The sequence below is a fragment of the Phyllobates terribilis genome, unplaced genomic scaffold (genome assembly GCF_046119375.1).
Source record: "Phyllobates terribilis strain yellow unplaced genomic scaffold, ASM4611937v1 Scaffold_1__5_contigs__length_1240528914, whole genome shotgun sequence".
Taxonomy (NCBI): Eukaryota; Metazoa; Chordata; class Amphibia; order Anura; family Dendrobatidae; genus Phyllobates; species Phyllobates terribilis.
The window spans coordinates 667,484,075-667,501,697 of NW_027362761.1; the positions used below are offsets into that span (position 1 = coordinate 667,484,075).

Sequence of the window (17,623 nt, forward strand, 5' to 3'; positions counted from 1 at the left end):
GTGGAGACAGGGTGATATCAGATCAGCCTAGGAGGTCTCCACTCCCCCCTTTTCCCCCTTTCCCTAGAGTCTGGGCTCCCTTTCCCTCTTCCCTTTGTGTTGCACTAAGTCTTTCCCACACCTTGCGTGACAGCATGCTCCAAGAGGGACAGGAGGACATGCTGTTAACTGATGCATAAAACTTAGAGCAGCCAGGGCTACAAGATGATGACTGTGGGGACCGGCAAATTTTGGATCAGTAGGAAGAGCATGATGAGACACAGTTGCTGCAAAGTCTTGTTAAGTCACAATGTCAGGAAGACCAGGGTGTGGGATTGGAAGACGAGGTGGTGGATGACTAAGTTGTCGACCCATCCTGGGAAACTGGCATGCAGAGCCAGGCCAGCAGCACTGAGGGGGAGAGATCAGCAGCACTGAAACATGCAGAAAGAGGCAGTGGGGTTACCAGAGGGAGAATGCTTTAAACTGACACTCGTGAATTTCTCGGTCAAAGAGTTCCCCAGTCTAAGACTTTTTTAAAGAGCATTCCGAGACTAACAAAATGGCCATTTGCAACCAGTGCCATGCCAAGATCAACAAGGGCCTGACCACTAAGAGCCTAACCACTACCAGCATGATCAAGCACGTCATTGAAGTGCACCATCATCAGGCACTAAAAAATCCTTTTCCCAGTTTTCAGCAGTCCCTACCCCAGGCTTTGGAATGAAAAAGAAAGTTCCCACCCTCAGGCCCAAACACTAATCGAGCACATTTCCAGGCTGTTTCTCGTGGAAACATTGCCATTTAGGCTGGTAGACATGGAGGATTTCCGCTGACTCATGGCGGCAGCCATCCCTTAGTAGTCGGTCCCCAGTCACCATTTTTTCCTCCCGGTGTGACTTCCTCGCCTTGTTCCAGCATGTGTCCAGGTGCATCACCTGTACCCTTACCAACGTACTTCCTGGCATTGTCCACTTCTCGACTGACATATGGACACGTTTATCAGGGTTTCCTCCACCTCCTACACCAGCACCAGTTCCTGCTCCTCCTCATCCTCCATCACCGATGTGCTATCTCAGAGCACGTCGTCCACAACAGCCGGAAGCTCTGCAGCACTGCCTCAGCAAAGCAGCAACAGGCTCTACTGAAGCGAATTTGTCTAGGAGACAAACTGCACCCTGCGGCAGAGTTACTTAGAGGAATAACAGACTAGACAGATTTGTGGTCTTTGCCACTGAACCTCCAACCAGGCATGGACGTGTGTGATAATGGGCGTAACCTGGTGGCAGCTGTGAAGCTTGGCAAACTCACACACATACCATGCTTCGCACATGTGCTCAACTTGGTAGTTCAGCGTTTTTTGAAAACTTACCCAATTTTTCCAGAGTTTCTGGTCAAGGTTCACCATGTCAGCTCCCATTTAAGCAAGTCAGCTAGGGCTGCCACCGCTCTGGCAATGCTGCAGCAGCGTATGCAAGTGCCAGCTCCCCGACTGGTGTGCGACGTGGCCACGTGCTGGAACTCCACACTGCACATGCTGGCAAGGCTTTGTGAGCAGCAGAGGCCAGTTGTGGAATACCAGCCTCAACATGTCCTTCGGTATTCTGATCAGCCTCCACACATAACTGAAGATTGGGCATGTATGTCTGACATTTTGTTCTCCAAGACTTCGAGGACTGCGCAAAGATGGTGAGCGGCGATGACGCCATCATCAGCCCAACGATTCCACCTCTGTGCCTATTTAAACGGTCACTGCTGACAATAAAACATAAAGCTTTGCATGCGGACCAGATGGAGACTGAGAGAGACACGAGACAGGGAGAGACTACCCAGGACAATCTCATCTGCTCAGCACGGATTTGTTAACCATGAGGAGATGGAGCCTGAGGAGGAGGAACAGGAGCTGGCTGATCCAAAGAGAGGATAGTACCCATACAAGCTTAGTCTTGTCGCTCCTACGTGGATGGGCTGAGGAAGAAATGGAGGAGATGGAGAGTAGTCATCATGGTGGAGACAGGGAAATGTGGGCTGTAGGGACTTTAGCACACATAGCAGACTTTATGTACAGCTTCCTTCTCCATGACCCTTGCGTTATATTCATCTTGGACAAAAAGAGTACTGGTTGTTCACACTGTTAGACGCACACTACAAGGAGAACTTTGCATCTCTTCTTCCTGAGGCACAGAGGTCTTCTAAAATGGTCCTACACCAGAAGGCCATTGTGGGAAAATGTTTGAAAAAATTCACATCAGACAACGCAAGCGGCAGGGGGCAAGCATCCTTTCCCAACCAAGGAGAGGTGAGGGAGACGCACACCAGGTACAGCAGAGGCAGGGGTACAATGTCAAAGGCCTTGACCAATTAGATGACACCCTCCCAGCATTCATGCCTTTATGACTGGGTATTTTTGACAAGGAAGGAAAAGTTTTAAAAATAGGTCAAGAAATACCTGGCTGACCAAACCAGTGTACTCCCTAATTCCTCTGCGATCTTCAGCTATTGGGTCTAAGAGCTGGACACCTGGCATGAGCTGTCCCTCTATGCCTTGGAGGTGTTGTGCTGCCCTGATGCTAACGTCTTGTCTGGGCTGATTTTTTGTGCCACAGGGGGTCAAAACAGAGAAGCTTTCACCTTGTCAACAGAAAGTGCTGACAGGCTCATTCTGATGACAATGAACAAAGCATAGCTTAGACCTAACTTTAACACACCACCAGATGACAGGAGCACATTGTTTTTAATGTTCTATATTTGAATTAGGCTTGCCAGTTGTTGCCTTCTAGAGTCTATAGATGACCCTACTTATCATTTTTTCTTGCCTTTGCACTTTGTGCAAAGCCTTTGAGTGTAGCAGTACTACTGTTAAGGGAGGGCAATAACCCTTCACGGTTGACCAAGTGAGTGTCAAATTATTAAATTATGTTGATTGCAATCCACAGAAAACCAAGCGGAAACAATGTTCTGTATTGGGAGGATTCAAAGAATCTCTGATTCCCGTTTATTTTGCTTAGCATTTTATATTGTTTTGAGTATATCAAATAGCCAATCAACTCTACAGCCATACTACAATGCTATAGGCTAACTGATGTTAGTACAGTTATTACGGAAAACACATACAGTACAGACCAAAAGTTTGGACACGCCTTCTCATTTAAAGATTTTTCTGTATTTTCATGACTTTGAAAATTGTACATTCAAACTGAAGGCATCAAAACTATGACTTAACACGTGGAATTATATACTTAACAAAAAAGTGTGAAACAACTGAAAATATGTATTATATTCTAGGTTCTTCAAAGTAGCCACCTTTTGCTTTGATGACTGCTTTGCACACTCTTGGCATTCTCTTGATGAGCTTCAAGAGGTAGTTACCGGAAATGGCTTTCACTTCACAGGTGTGCCCTGTCAGGTTTAATAAGTGGGATTTCTTGACTTATAAATGGGGTTGGGACCATCAGTTGTGTTGTGCAGAAGTCAGGTGGATACACAGCTGATAGTCCTACTGAATAGACTGTTAGCTGCTTTTTTCTTGCCATAATACAAATTCTAAGTAAAGAAAAACGAGTGGCCATCATTCCTTTAAGAAATGAAGGTCAGTCAGTCCGGAAAATTGGGCAAACTTTGAAAGTGTCCCCAAGTGCAGTTGCAAAAACCATCAAGTGCTACAAAGAAACTGGCTCACATGAGGACCGCCCCAGGAAAGGAAGACCAAGAGTCACCTCTGCTTCTGAGGATAAGTTTATCCGAGTCACCAGCCTCAGAAATCGCAGGTTAACAGCAGCTCAGATTAGAGACCAGGTCAATGCCACACAGAGTTCTAGCAGCAGACACATCTCTTCAATAACTGTTAAGAGGAGACTTTGTGCAGCAGGCCTTCATGGTAAAATAGCTGCTAGAAAACCACTGCTAAGGACAGGCAACAAGCAGAAGAGACTTGTTTGGGCTAAAGAGCACAAGGAATGGACATTAGACCAGTGGAAATCTGTGCTTTGGTCTGCTGAGTCCAAATTTGAGATCTTTGATTCCAACCACCGTGTCTTTGTACGACGCAGAAAAGGTGAACGGATGGACTCTACATGCCTGGTTCCCACCGTGAAGCATGAAGGAGGAGGTGTGATGGTGTGGGGGTGCTTTTCTCGTGACACTGTTGGGGATTTATTCAAAATTGAAGGCATACTGAACCAGCATGGCTACCACAGCATCTTGCAGCGGCATGCTATTCCATCCGGTTTGCGTTTAGTTGGACAATAATTTATTTTTCAACAGGACAATGACCCCAAACACACCTCCAGGCTGTGTAAGGGCTATTTGACCAAGAAGGAGAGTGATGGGGTGCTGCGCCAGATGACCTGGCCTCCACAGTCACCAGACCTGAACCCAATCGAGATGGTTTGGGGTGAGCTGGACCGCAGAGTGAAGGCAAAAGGGCCAACAAGTGCTAAGCATCTCTGGGAACTCCTTCAAGATTGTTGGAAGACCATTTCCGGTGACTACCTCTTGAAGCTCATCAAGAGAATGCCAAGAGAGTGCAAAGCAGTCATCAAAGCAAAAGGTGGCTACTTTGAAGAACCTAGAATATAAGACATATTTTCAGTTGTTTCACACTTTTTTGTTAAGTATATAATTCCACATGTGTTAATTCATAGTTTTGATGCCTTCAGTGTGAATGTACAATTTTCATAGTCATGAAAATACAGAAAAATCTTTAAATGAGAAGGTGTGTCCAAACTTTTGGTTTGTACTGTATATGGTCATATTATCATTGTTAGTTTGAAGCACTATGGAAATTTTACAAGGTCAAATGTGGCCTAAACAAGTTAGATAACAGTGTCTGACAAAATGTTCTCTTGAGAAAAAGTTATTGTGAGAGAAGTTCTATGGGAAGAGAAAGAAAGAATGCATGTTATGCAAGGAGTGATAATAACATGATTTTAAAGCGAGTAGACAAAATGGAGTTGCTCTAGCATGAGTATCAGTATGTCCTCTACACTACAACTACTCTTTTTTCACAATATTTGAATGAGCCACTACAGTTGGTGCCTTGGAGAGTGTATGGATGACCCTGCCTATAATTTTTGGCAGGATTTGCAGTTAGTGCAGAGCGTTTCAATCTAGGAGTAGCACTACTTGACAATTTGAACAGAATGTGTATGAGGCCCTCGTTTAATGTCTAATGCAGGGTGTATCTGAGTCCCTGATTTTTGGAAGTTCTTGCTTCCTTTATAAAGAGAGAAGCTCATGTTGACAAAATACCCATTATGAAGTTATACAATCAAAACATAATAAACAGAAATGACCATCAGAGCCCAGGATTTAGAAAATAGAAATTAACATGTTGAAGAACCACTTGTAAGTGTAGACAGCATAGGCCTCCACTTCAGACCCTGACAATCGTTTTGCCCAATTGATTCAACTGGGGTATTCCTAGATTACTAATCTTTATTTAAACCAGTAGGGAAAAATATAAAAAATTAGACCCTTCTACCTGTGGATTTCATGCAGCAGGAGTCTTTACTATTGTATGGTAAAATCTTCTATTCTACTTAGAATAAGCATGCACTATTGGACATCACACCAACAGCAGTGGAGCACCTGAATTATGTGCAGTTCTACCCAATCGTGGTTTTCTGCAATCCAGAAAATAGAAAGGGGGTCAAGGCAATGCGTCAATGGCTACTTCCAGACTCAAAGAAGAGTTCACGACGTTTGTATGCCCAGGCGGTGAAACTGCGCAAGAACAGTTCTCATCTCTTCACAGGTGATCACACACTCCCTTTCCCTATTAGGTTTATTTTGTGTTTTTGATTACTGTCTCCCTTATTTACTCTATTGCATTTCCTTGTGATATTTAAGCCACTATTAACTTGAGTGGAGCAAGTGACTCCTGGCTTCCCAGTTTGAAGGAAATTATTCGTACAGAGCAAGCAAGGCCGATATGGACCAGTGAGGAGAAGGTGAAGATCTTTAATTCCTTTGTAAGGTGACCATTCACTGTTTCATGTGGGAGCTAACAAAATGTAGTTTTTGTTTTAGACTGATGCTACAGATAATGAACCTTTGATTCTGACGAATGGGTTAGCAGTTTGGTCTACAGGTTACCTGAGCTGCGACAGTCGAGCCAACAGTGACTACGAGGAGACTGATGCTGAAGGTGGTGCTACCACTGACCAGGAGCTGGAGGAAGATTTCCAAGAACCTGCCCTAGCTCGTTCATCTGAACCTGTTGTTGAGCATTCACCTCCTTACCATGATATCCATTCACCATATGATTCATCATATAATTACAAAAGCCATTCCTCTATTGAAACCTCTTCCTATCATGGAAACCAGTCCTCTTCCGAACCATCTTCACACTATAGAGATCAATCACCATTGTATAATGCATACAGCCCTGCACAGGTAAATTGTTTTTGTTTTTTTCGGTTTTTATTTCCACAATCTAATAAGGGACTCAAACAATGATTAGTTTGTGCATCTAACAAAACTAAATGTTTCCATCCTGGTATATGGTCACCCATCCTGGTATATGCTTCCCCATCCTAGTCCCCCATCCTGGTATATGGTTACCCATCCTGGTACATGGTTACCCATCCTGGTATATGCTTCCCCATCCTGGTATATGGTCACCCATCCTGGTATATGGTCACCCATCCTGGTATATGCTTCCCCATCCTGAACACCCATCCTGGTATATGGTTACCCATCCTGGTACATGGTTACCCATCCTGGTATATGCTTCCCCATCCTGGTATATGGTCACCCATCCTGGTATATTCTCCCCCTTTTTAAGTAGTATTGTTAACTTGGATATTTACTGACTATGTCATAAATATCTGAAGGATATGCCATAAATGTCTGATAGGGACCTGCAGCTATCTTTGGTAAGGCATTCACTGGCTCCCACATTCCGAATTAGAAAGTGGTCTGATCAGAGTATGACCAGTATGCATGAATTTTCACAGAAATAGAAATCTGTCACAGAACTTTTGGTCTGGATAAAGGGTTGGAAAGTTTTTACCGTATCTGTATTTTTTTTCCCCTGCCCTAATACACTGCTGAGCCAGCTATCAGTCAGTGAGCGGTGGCTCTAACCACGCCCCGGCACTATGTACTGAAAGCCAGAGGTTGTTTGGAGGAATAAAGTTAATCTTGTACTGGTAGCTGGACTCCCAGTGTGGCTGCTGCATGGCTTTGGAACGCTATTAACCTGCAGATTAACTCCATATCTGCAGGTTAATAACGTTTTGTGACATTACATCTTCCCTTTAACTGAGAATCCATCAGTCAGCACTGCTGTGATGGTCTGAGTTTCTAACGCTTTCATCTGTCTTTTTCGGACCTGCTCTCTGATTTATGACCAGTGACGACATCAAAATTGAATGTGTAGGAAAACAGCCTCTAAAATCCAAACTGTTAAACATTTTAATGAAATCCAGTTGCAGACATTGCTCTTAACCGTGAAAACATGCAGTTAAGTAAAAAATTTAAAAAAGTCTCTAAAGATGGACAACCCTTTTAATAATGGGGAAACTGGTTATGTAAAAAAAAAAATAGCTTTTTTTTTCTGTTATAGAAAAGTGCTCTGCAGCAACATCCCCAGTGGAGCCACAGCAACAGGTACAATAGATAAAACATTCAGCATTTTGCCATACATGGAAGTGGTTATAGAGAAAATTGTGTAAAAGCGATTTTATAAATATAAGCATACACTTGCCATATTGTAGCGTTTGAATACCATAATAGATTCCTTACTGATAAGTAAAAATGCAATGGATGCATCAGATCTTATTTTCATATTTTCTAATCGAAAGCATGAACTAATTTTGAGATTACTGATGTTTCTTCACCATCAATGACTAGTGCATTATGTGATCTCAAGTGTCTACACTACAAGGGTATATTCACACACAGAAGATAATTTGCAGGATGTCCTCTGACTGTCCCATATAGTTGAATGACAGGGTTTGCAGAAATCCATTTAGTTGTATGGAACAGATGTCTGTGGCAACACTTTTGCAGCTGAAAATAACACCTTGGCAGTGGTGTAATGACTGCGGTCGCAGAGGTCGCCACTGCCCGTGAGAGCAGGGAAGCACGCATAGTAGGCAAGCCCCCGAACCCAGTGCAGCGTGCACAGAGGAGGAAGTGACACGAGGCAGGAGCATGCCGAGGACCGGAACAGTGAATAAGCCGGCGTCCCTGCATGGAGAGAGAAGGGGACACCATGCAGGGGCGCCGGCAATAGCACTATAATCTATCCATATCTTTGCACATCTAACACGTAAACATCTGTAACTTCTATTCTGCAATCTATTCTGGTACGTGTCAAACGGACGGCACATGGATGGCACACATTATGGATTTTACTTTTTGGTTGGATGATTGGTGGCCTCTTTAAAAAAAAAAAAAAAATTATTGCGAAACAAGTGTTCTTAGGAATGTTTGTTGCTGCTTGTGTAAATGTGCTCTTAGAGGGCATAAAATACTTGCCATGCTCCAAGTGCCTGTGACTCGCCCCCTGGGCCTAGCGTACACGTATAGTGGGTTACCCGGAACCAGGTCTCTGGGGGCGGTTGTAGTCTCCGTGGCGGCGACCCGGTCCCGTGGCTCAGGGTGGTCAAACCAGTGGCAGTCTATTTATGGGGTTTTAGATTAATTGTCCGACTACGCCACCTGTGGATTGTGGTCAGTGCTTACTGCCGCTGCAAGGCAGACCGCTGGGGCTGATGGTATATGCAGCTGAGGTAGTTGACTCCCCACGGGAAGAGTGTAGTAGATGGTGGGGGTGATAGTGCACGGGCGTCCCGGCACTAGTAGTGCTGGTGCGGCGAGAAAGCACAGAGACGTGGGATTGCAGTTCAAATGCTTTACTCACAGTTCTTTATATTCTTAGTCATTCCGCCGTCAATGACTGCCCAAGCCGTGCTGCGTCCACCAGGCAAGGGGCTCGGTCAACCCCCAGGTAATTCCAGAGTGTGGCCCAGGACTCCCTTCTATTCCTTTCTCTGGCCGTGCCCCACCAGTGACACTACTTTTGTCCAGCTGCCTCGGGCCTTCTCTTGGGAGGGCTTCGTGCTCACTGCCCTGACCCTATGTGGTATGCCTTTCTAGTAGGTGTAGTGAGGGGGTCGCACCAAGATATGATCGCGACCGCCGGTCCTTGGCTGAGGATTAGTCGCCTCCACCAACTTGGGATCCGGTACCCGGTTCTGCCAACCCGTCACCCGCAATCTCCTGGGTCTTTGGGGTTCCTTCAGCCTTCGTGTCTCTGGGCCTCTCCTGGTGTTCTGTTCCTTTCTTTCCTTTCTGTTCCTTGCTGTTACTGTCCTTCTCCTCTGGCTCTGGCCTTCACTCTAGGCCTGCCTCCGGAGCAGAGCTTCACAGAGGCCCTGCTCTGTCACTTCCTCCCTCAGACTGAACCGGACTTCTCTTCTCCTAGAACTAAGATGGTGCCCACCTTATATACCTCCCTCTCTGTGTATGAGCCCAGGTGACTTGCAACCAATGGGCTCCTACCTATGCCCAGAAACCCAACCCCTATCTGCTCCTACATCACTGGGTGTGCTTCCCCCTCCCCACTCCAGCCAGGGACAGATGCTGTCGTGCCTGCACTTTTGTCTCGTGGGAGCACCGTTGAGCTGTCCCCCGGAAATGGGGTGTGTGTGATGCATGCAGCTAAACGAGCCCTGTTCCACACTCCCTCCTTACCCGGGAGTGGAATACCACACCTCTGGGTGAGGTGCAATACCCCTGTAGCGGCCGAACCCTCGAGGCGCTACACCTGCATCCCACACTATGCCATTGTGTGCATGCATAAAAACACAACTGACATGCTGCGGATTTTAAATTTAAGACCTGCAATGTGTACACCCGAATCTGTCCTCAGACTGTGACAAGGTTAATAGTAATGTGGCGGCTGAGTCAATGAAGGAGAGGCACCTGTTGTCACATGGGAGGGATCTTGTAATCCCTCACAAAATTTCTCCTTTTCACTATGGCATGAAGGGACACAAGCGAACCAGAGAACATAGAAAAGTGTTTATTATTCAAATAATTCACTTTAAACATTTCTTGTGAACATTTAAACCTGTTTAGAAGTTAACAGCAAAGTGTGTGTCATGGCACAACCCCTTTAAATGTATTTTATTGGAATTTTATGACATATATACCAATGCTAAATGGCAAGTATTTGAAAAGTGTTAAGGAAATGATACGTGATTTTCTATTTCTTTTAAAAAAATCGGGATGCACTTTTGTATTCAGCCCCTGTGGTCTGATACCCCTAAATAAAATCTTAAGTGACCAACTGGCTCCAGAAATCACAATTAGTAAATTGAGTCCACCTGTGTGTAATTTATTCTCAGTATAACTACAGCTGTTCTGTGAAGGCCTCAAGAGGTTCTTTTGAGAACATTAGGGATCAAACAGAATCATGAAAACCACGGAACCCACCAGACAGGTCAGGGATACAGTTACGGAGAAGAGTAAAACACCGTTAAATTATAAAAAAAATAATAGCCTAAGCTTTGAACATCTCACGGAGCACTGTTCACTCAATCATCCAAAAATGTAAGGAGTATGGCCCAAATGAAAACCTACAAATGCATGGATGTGCACTTAAACTGACATCCCAAGCAAGTAGAGTACTAATTAGAGAAGCTGTTAAGAGGGCAATGGTTACTCTGGAGGAGCTACCGAGATCCACAGCTCAGGTGGGAGACTCTGTCCACAGAACAACTATTAGTTGTATACTCCACAAATCTGTCCTTTATGAAAGGGTGGCAAGAAGAAAGCCATTTTTGAAAGCAAGCCATAAAAAAATCTTGTTTGCTAAAAGCCATGTAAGGGGGGAACACAGCTAGCACGTGGAAGAAAGTGCTCTGGTCAGATGAGACCAAAGTAGAACCTTTTTGGGCAAAATACAAAACACTGTGTGGCGGAAGATTAACTCACTACATCACCTTGAAAACACCATCCCTATCGTCAAAGATGGTAATGGCAGCTGCATGCTGTGGGGATGCTTTTCTTCAGCAGGGACAAGGACGCTTGTCCGAATTGATGGGAAGATGAATGGACAATCCGGGAGGAAAACTTGACTGGGATGTAGGTTCATTTTCCAGCAGGACAGCAGCCCTAAACATACTGCCAGAGCTACAATAGAATGGCTTAGAATAAAGATTGTTCATGTGTTTGGCCCAGTCACAGTCCAGACCTAAATCCCGTTGAGAATCTGTAGAAAAACTTGACAATTGCTGTTCAGACGCTATCCATCCAATCTCACTGAGAGAGTTAGTTTGTAAAGTAGAATGGGCAAAAATTTCAGCCTTTAGATATCTATGCAAAGCTGATAGAGACCTATCACAAAATACTTGCCGCAGTAATTGCAGCAAAAGGCTGTCCTACAAAGTGACTCATAGGGGCTGAATACAAATGTATGTCAAAATTTTCAGATTTATAGTTTTAAAATAATTAAAAAACCATCATTTTCTTTACACTTCAAAAATACTTGGTACTTTGTGTTGGTATATCACATAATACTTTAAAAATACATTTAAGTTTGTGGGTGTAATGTTAAAACAAATGTGAAAAAGTTCATGGGGTATGAATACTTTTTCTCCAATAACCCCCCACGACAGCACCAAAGGAGGATGTCACCCCAGCCTAATAGGGACAGGAAACACAAAGAGGTCAAATAGCCCCTCCCTCATCCTCCCTCCAGTGCTTTTCCTGTCCCTATTGGGATGAAGAGGTCATCCAGGGTGCTCTGTGCCGGCGGCAGACACCTAACCATACCTTTTAAGCCTGGCAGCTGTGATTGAGCCGTCTTCTCCTCCTCCCTGTAAGCTGCTCCCGTCTCCTCCGGGACTCGGGACCCCCCTCCCCAACGAGTCCGCACCTGCGGGTAAGGTCCGGTGGGTGCTGTGCTGGAGGCCTCCTCGAGCTCTCCAGTCCACCTCCTCCCCCCTCTCAGTTCGGCGTCCGGCTTAGACTGTCTCCATAGCGGAGGAGACGCGCGCCGGATCCCGGAAGTGACACGGACCACTGAATTAAGTCACTTCCGGTCTGCGTTCCTGTAACGCAAGAGTCTATGAACGGCCAGAAAATGAAGTGGGACACCGGAACAGGGTCCCTGAAGTTACTGGCGGTCCGTATACGGCGCACATACATTAAGGCCATCAAAAAAAAAAGAGAAAACTGCAGGTGATCGCAGGTGTTCCTGCTTCACGCTTGGACCAAAGGGGAGGAGTCGCCCCCCCCCACAGGAAGGAGGGAGAGCGCGGAGTCCAGTCGCCTATATAAGAGCCCTGGACAGAAGACATCTTAAGGGTAGGACCTAATCCTTCTTGTATGCTATACACTGGATGGTCGCGAACCTATCTTTTCCATGTCTGCGGAGCCCAGCGCGATTTCAGTTCCAGTAAGTTGCTGGCACTGGGGGTTCTTTTCCTAGGTGCAGGTTAATTTGATACGATTAATTACCCTTCTCCCTCTTTTTTAGGGGGACAAGGATCCTGCCCCAGGAAATAAGCCTAGCCGGAAATGTGCAATATGTGCAAAGAAGCTATCTTCTTCAAACAAAAAATATCTGCCAAAAATGTACGGAGAAAATTATTAGGGAAGAGCAGTCGTCTCTCATAGACGAAATCAAGGAGATAGTCCATCAGGATGTTCAATCCTCATTGGCCTCCTTCTCCCCATCCACTTCTGATTCTCCTCCAAAGGCTAAGAAGGAGGATTTCCCTGGAAGAAAGAAGAGACTCGGACTCTCAGGACGAGATATCCCTTCCAGAAGACCTCATAGAGGAAGGTGAACTTAGCCCAGCAGAGGAAGGTCTGGAAAATAAGAAATATTATTTCTTAGCGGAATTTATGAAAGACCTCCTCACAGCGGTAAGAAGAATGATGGAAGCGGAAGAAGAGAGGCCCACTAGAACGGTCCAAGAACAGATGTTTGGTGGTCTCCGTTCAAAGAAAAAGATGGTGTTTCCAATACATAAAAACATTCAGGACTTAATCCTGGACGAATGGGAAAATCCGGAAAGACCGCTGAATATACCAAAAGAAATAAAAGATCGATTTCCGGTAGATGAAACCTCAAAATGTTGGACTGAAATACCTAAGGTCAATATTCAAGTAGCTAGAGTCGCAAAAAAGACAACATTGCCATTCGAGGATTCTTCACAACTGAAGGATCCTCTGGACCACAAAATGAACAGCCTTCTCAAAAAATCCTGGGAAACATCAGCAGCCCTTCTGAAGACCAACATAGTCTGCATGTGTATTGCACGATCCATGTCAACATGGCTCAACCAACTTGAAGAGCATCTGGCCATGGGCACACCCAGATAAGAGATAAAAGCTTCCCTACCTTTACTGCAGAAAGCCACTGACTTTCTAGCATATGCTTCAGCAGAATCTGTGAGGGTAGCCGCCAGGCCAGCAGTCCTATCAAACTCCACAAAGCGAGCACTGTGGCTGAAATCTTGGAACCGGGATGTGGCCTCAAAAATAAAATTCTGTTCTATTCCCTTCCGGGGAGAATATATGTTTGGCCAGGCCCTTGACGACCACCTGGAGAAGGCGGCTGATAAAAAGAGATCCTTGTCAGAACCCAGGCACTACAAGAAGACTCCCTTTTGCCCCCCCCTCAGGAGCAGAATCCTCAGTACAAGGGGAAAGGGAAGTCCGGTCGATGGAGCTACCCCAAAGGGGGGAATGATGGAAATATTTTTTTCTCGAAAGGACAGCGACAACAGAAGCGGTGACGCCAGAGCAGTAGGGGGACGAATCACTGAATACCTTCCCCAATGGCGAAAGATTTGCTCCAGTCAATGGGTCTTGAAAGCAATTGAAGTGGTGAAGATCGAATTCTCCTCATATCCGCCAAGGAAAGTAAGAATAACTCGTCTAGCCTCCCCGAGATTAGAAACCGCCCTGATGTTCGGCCTAAGAAACATGCTATCCTTGGGAGCTATTTCACCGGTCCCAAGAATGGAAAGACACACAGGCCACTATTCATGTCTGTTTATGATAAAAAACAAAACAAATGGCTACTACTAATAAATCTGAAACCCTTAAACCAATACATCATCTACTGGAAATTCAAGAGTCCATCAAATTAGCAGTTCCCTTGATCGGATAAGAATGTGATGGCAACCATCGGCTTACAGGATGCATACTACCACGTCCCTATCCATCCAACATACCGGAAATTTCTAAGATTTGCAGTGGTTCAAGGGGATCAGACGCTACATTTCCAATTCAACGTATTGCTGTTCGGAATATCCTCAGCACCATGAATTTTTACCAAAATTATGTCCGAGGTAGTGGCTTCCATCAGGAAGGAGAAAATCTGCTTCATTCCCTACCTCGACAACTTCCTTCTAGTAGGTTCCTCGGTAGTATCACTCCAAGAAGATCTACAAAGGATGATCCAAATCCTGACCACCCTAGGGTAGTTGATAAATCATCAAAAGTCAGACCTAGTCCCTGCCACAGAAAAAACATTCCTGGGTGTTCTATTAGACTCTGCCAGACCAACCTCCTTCTTACCAAAGGACAAGCAGATACTTTTGAGGTCCACGATAATGAATCTGAAGACCCGAAACAAGGTATCCCTAAGATTTGCCATGTTAGCTCTCGGCTCCATGACAGCCTGCCTCCAATCCGTAGCTTGGGCTCAAGCTCCCACCAGGGTGTTGCAAACCTATATTCTCGCACAGTGGGATGGATCCCCAGACTCCCTAAACAGGAAGATCATGATCCCTCATTATGTGAGGATATCCCTGTCATGGTAGCTCAGCCCAAGAAACCTAAGAACAGGGGTTCCATGGACTCGGTTCTCTCTGATAACAGTTACAGTAGACGCCAGCAAGACTGGATGGGAAACAGTTGTTGCCCAGACCCCCTTCCAAGGTGTCTGGACAGAAGAGACTAGCAGACAATCCTCTAACTTCCCAAATTAAAGGAAGTGGAGGAGGCACTCAAAATATCGGCTCCAATCATTGCGGGCAGACACGTAAAAGTCTATTCAGACAACATGACTACCGTAGCTCACCTTTCCCATCAAGGGAGCACAAGGTATGAGAATCGAAAAGGTATCTCGGCAAGAATATTCTTCTGGGCATCTTCACTCCTTATCAGGTCTGCACATAAAAGGCTCAGAAAAGATCCAGGCCGATTTTCTGAGCAGAAGGAATATCCATCCGGGGGAATGGGAACTGAACTCAGACGTTTTCCACATGCTGATCAGACGATGGGGTCGTCCGGAGGTGGACCTTTTTGCAAGACTCCAAAATACCAAGGCAGAAAAATACTTCTCCCTAGATCCAGACTATGTATGCTTGGGGGTAGATGGATTCGCTCCAGACATATTTTCAGTTGTTTCACACTTTTTTGTTAAGTATATAATTCCACATGTGTTAATTCATAGTTTTGATGCCTTCAGTGTGAATGTACAATTTTCAAAGTCATGAAAATACAGAAAAATCTTTAAATGGGAAGGCGTGTCCAAACTTTTGGTCTGTACTGTATATATTTTTTTAAATATTCACAGATCGTTATAAATTTCTGTGAAGCACCTAGGGGTTCAAGGTGCTCACCACATATGTAGATAAGTTCCTTGAGGCGTCTAGTTTCCAAAATGGGGTCACTTGGGGTGGGGAGTTTCCACTGTTTAGGCACATTAGTGGCTCTACAAATGCTACATGGTGTCCTCAAATTATTCCAGCAAATGATGCATTCAAAAAGTCAAATGGCGCTCCTTCCCTTCCGAGCCCTGCCGTGCGCCCAAACAGTGGTTTTCCCCCAATTCTGTCCTGTTATCCTTGAGAAAATAAAAAATTTGAGTCTAAAAGTAACATTTTTGTTAAAGTTAAATGTTCATTTTTTTCTTTCCACATTCCATTAATTCCTGTGAAGCAGCTGAAGGGTTAATAAACTTCTTGAATGTGGTCTTGAGGACTTTGAGGGGTGCAGTTTTTAGAATGTGTCACTTTGGGGGGGCATATATGACAAAAACTACCCAAAAGTCACAAAAAAAATGGCTTTGTAAATTTTGTTGGAAAAGTTAGAAATCGCTGGCCAACTTTTAACTCTTGTAACTTCCTAACAAAAAAAAATTATTTTTCAAAAATTGTGCTGATGTAAAGTAGGAAATGTTATTTATGAACTACTTTGTGTGACATAACTCTCTGGTTTAAGGGCATGAAAATTAAAAGTTTTAAAATTTCAAAATGTCACCACTATCATGAAGTACAATATGTCATGAAAAAAAACAGTCTAAGAGTCACTGGGATCCTTTGAAGCGTTCTAGAGTTATTACCACATAACGTGACACTGGTCAGAATTGTAAAATTTGGCCTGCTCACGAAGGTGAAAACAGGCTAGGGTATTGAAGGGGTTAAGTTTCTGGGTATAACATTAAAAAATGTGGAAAAGCTCACAGGATATGAACACTTTTTCAAGGCACTGTATGTCTGGTTTTGTGTGTTGAGTCAATGTGTTAAAAGAAACCTGCTGTGTGAATGTAGCTAATCCAGTCAGTGAGAGGCCAAAGAAAGCCACCCAAATGCCTCTTCTCCTCACTAACCTTTTTCTCTCTGAAACATACCAGACTGAGCTGTAAGATATATTGCCTGGTTCATAATTGCATTTCTTGCAGTTTGTTTTGGTGTGAATACCTCTCAATTAGTGACTTTTTGATTTGGGACTAATTCATCAAACGATTTGGGTTTTTGTTATTTTTTTCGAGTAGTCTTTTGTGGTTTAGTTTGTTTTCTGATCTTTCCATCAATGTGGCTTTGCGAATTGTTTTAGACCGATTCATGAACAGCGACTTTTTTTTTAAGTTTTAAAATTTTGTGCAACTCTGCTCCAGTCCTCCACTGGAATGATTTTATGTTATTTGGTGCATTTGAGAAATGTTGTGAATCGTGTGACTTTTCACCCCTAAAAGAATGCAAAACCAAGACTGGAGGAAAAAAATAATTTTTGGCTTTGCGCAAATTCAAGAATTACACACACAAAAAAAAATCAGAAACAATCAAGTCAAAATAGTGACCAATACCCATGATGAATCGGACCTTAGTTCTTTTAGAATGCAGGAACAGCTGTTTTTCTCTTACTATGCTGCAAACTAACGATGGTTATCTCTTACACCTCAGCAGGGAATATGAGCATGATGCGCTTCGTAGAAAATTTAATCGTGCAAGAAGTTCCAGCTCAGAGGATGAAAATTACAGTTGGGGAGGTCCTGCCACTGATCTGTAACTTGGAGATGATTCCTTATGTGACACAATCCTAGAAAACACTGGATATGAAAAGTTTTGCACCAGCTTTCTGTATTTTATAAGATTACACAGATGCCGCTTTGAACAAAACATTTGCATAATACTTTGTTTTTACAGCATGTATAATAAAAAATAATTTTTTCTTTTATATCCATGTCCATTTATTGGTTTAAGTAGATATACAGATGTGTCTTCCCTACCTTTCTTGACATAGTCCGAATTCAGATGTACTGTATTACAGAGAACAGACTATTGGGCTAGATGTGGGTCTCCCTACCTGAACTTTGACATTCCTCATGCATTTCTATGAGGCTGCCAGTCCGTACATCACAGTCTGAACACGGACTGTCTTAAAC

General features: G+C 44.2%; 1 protein-coding gene across 7 annotated transcripts in view; it reads left to right on the forward strand.

Annotated features, from left to right (window-relative positions):
* The window catches only part of TJP3 (tight junction protein 3), a 166,123-nt gene extending 148,708 nt beyond the window's left edge, over nucleotides 1-17,415 (forward strand). For all 7 annotated transcript variants that reach the window (XM_073685123.1, XM_073685113.1, XM_073685163.1 and 4 more), the window contains 5 exons: nucleotides 5,524-5,734; nucleotides 5,830-5,930; nucleotides 6,010-6,375; nucleotides 7,550-7,593; nucleotides 17,142-17,415. In XM_073685123.1, the coding sequence (XP_073541224.1) occupies nucleotides 5,524-5,734; nucleotides 5,830-5,930; nucleotides 6,010-6,375; nucleotides 7,550-7,593; nucleotides 17,142-17,247 (828 nt within the window). In that variant the 3' untranslated portion in view covers nucleotides 17,248-17,415. The remainder of the gene's footprint in view (nucleotides 1-5,523; nucleotides 5,735-5,829; nucleotides 5,931-6,009; nucleotides 6,376-7,549; nucleotides 7,594-17,141) is intronic.
* Nucleotides 17,416-17,623: the final 208 nt, after the last annotated feature.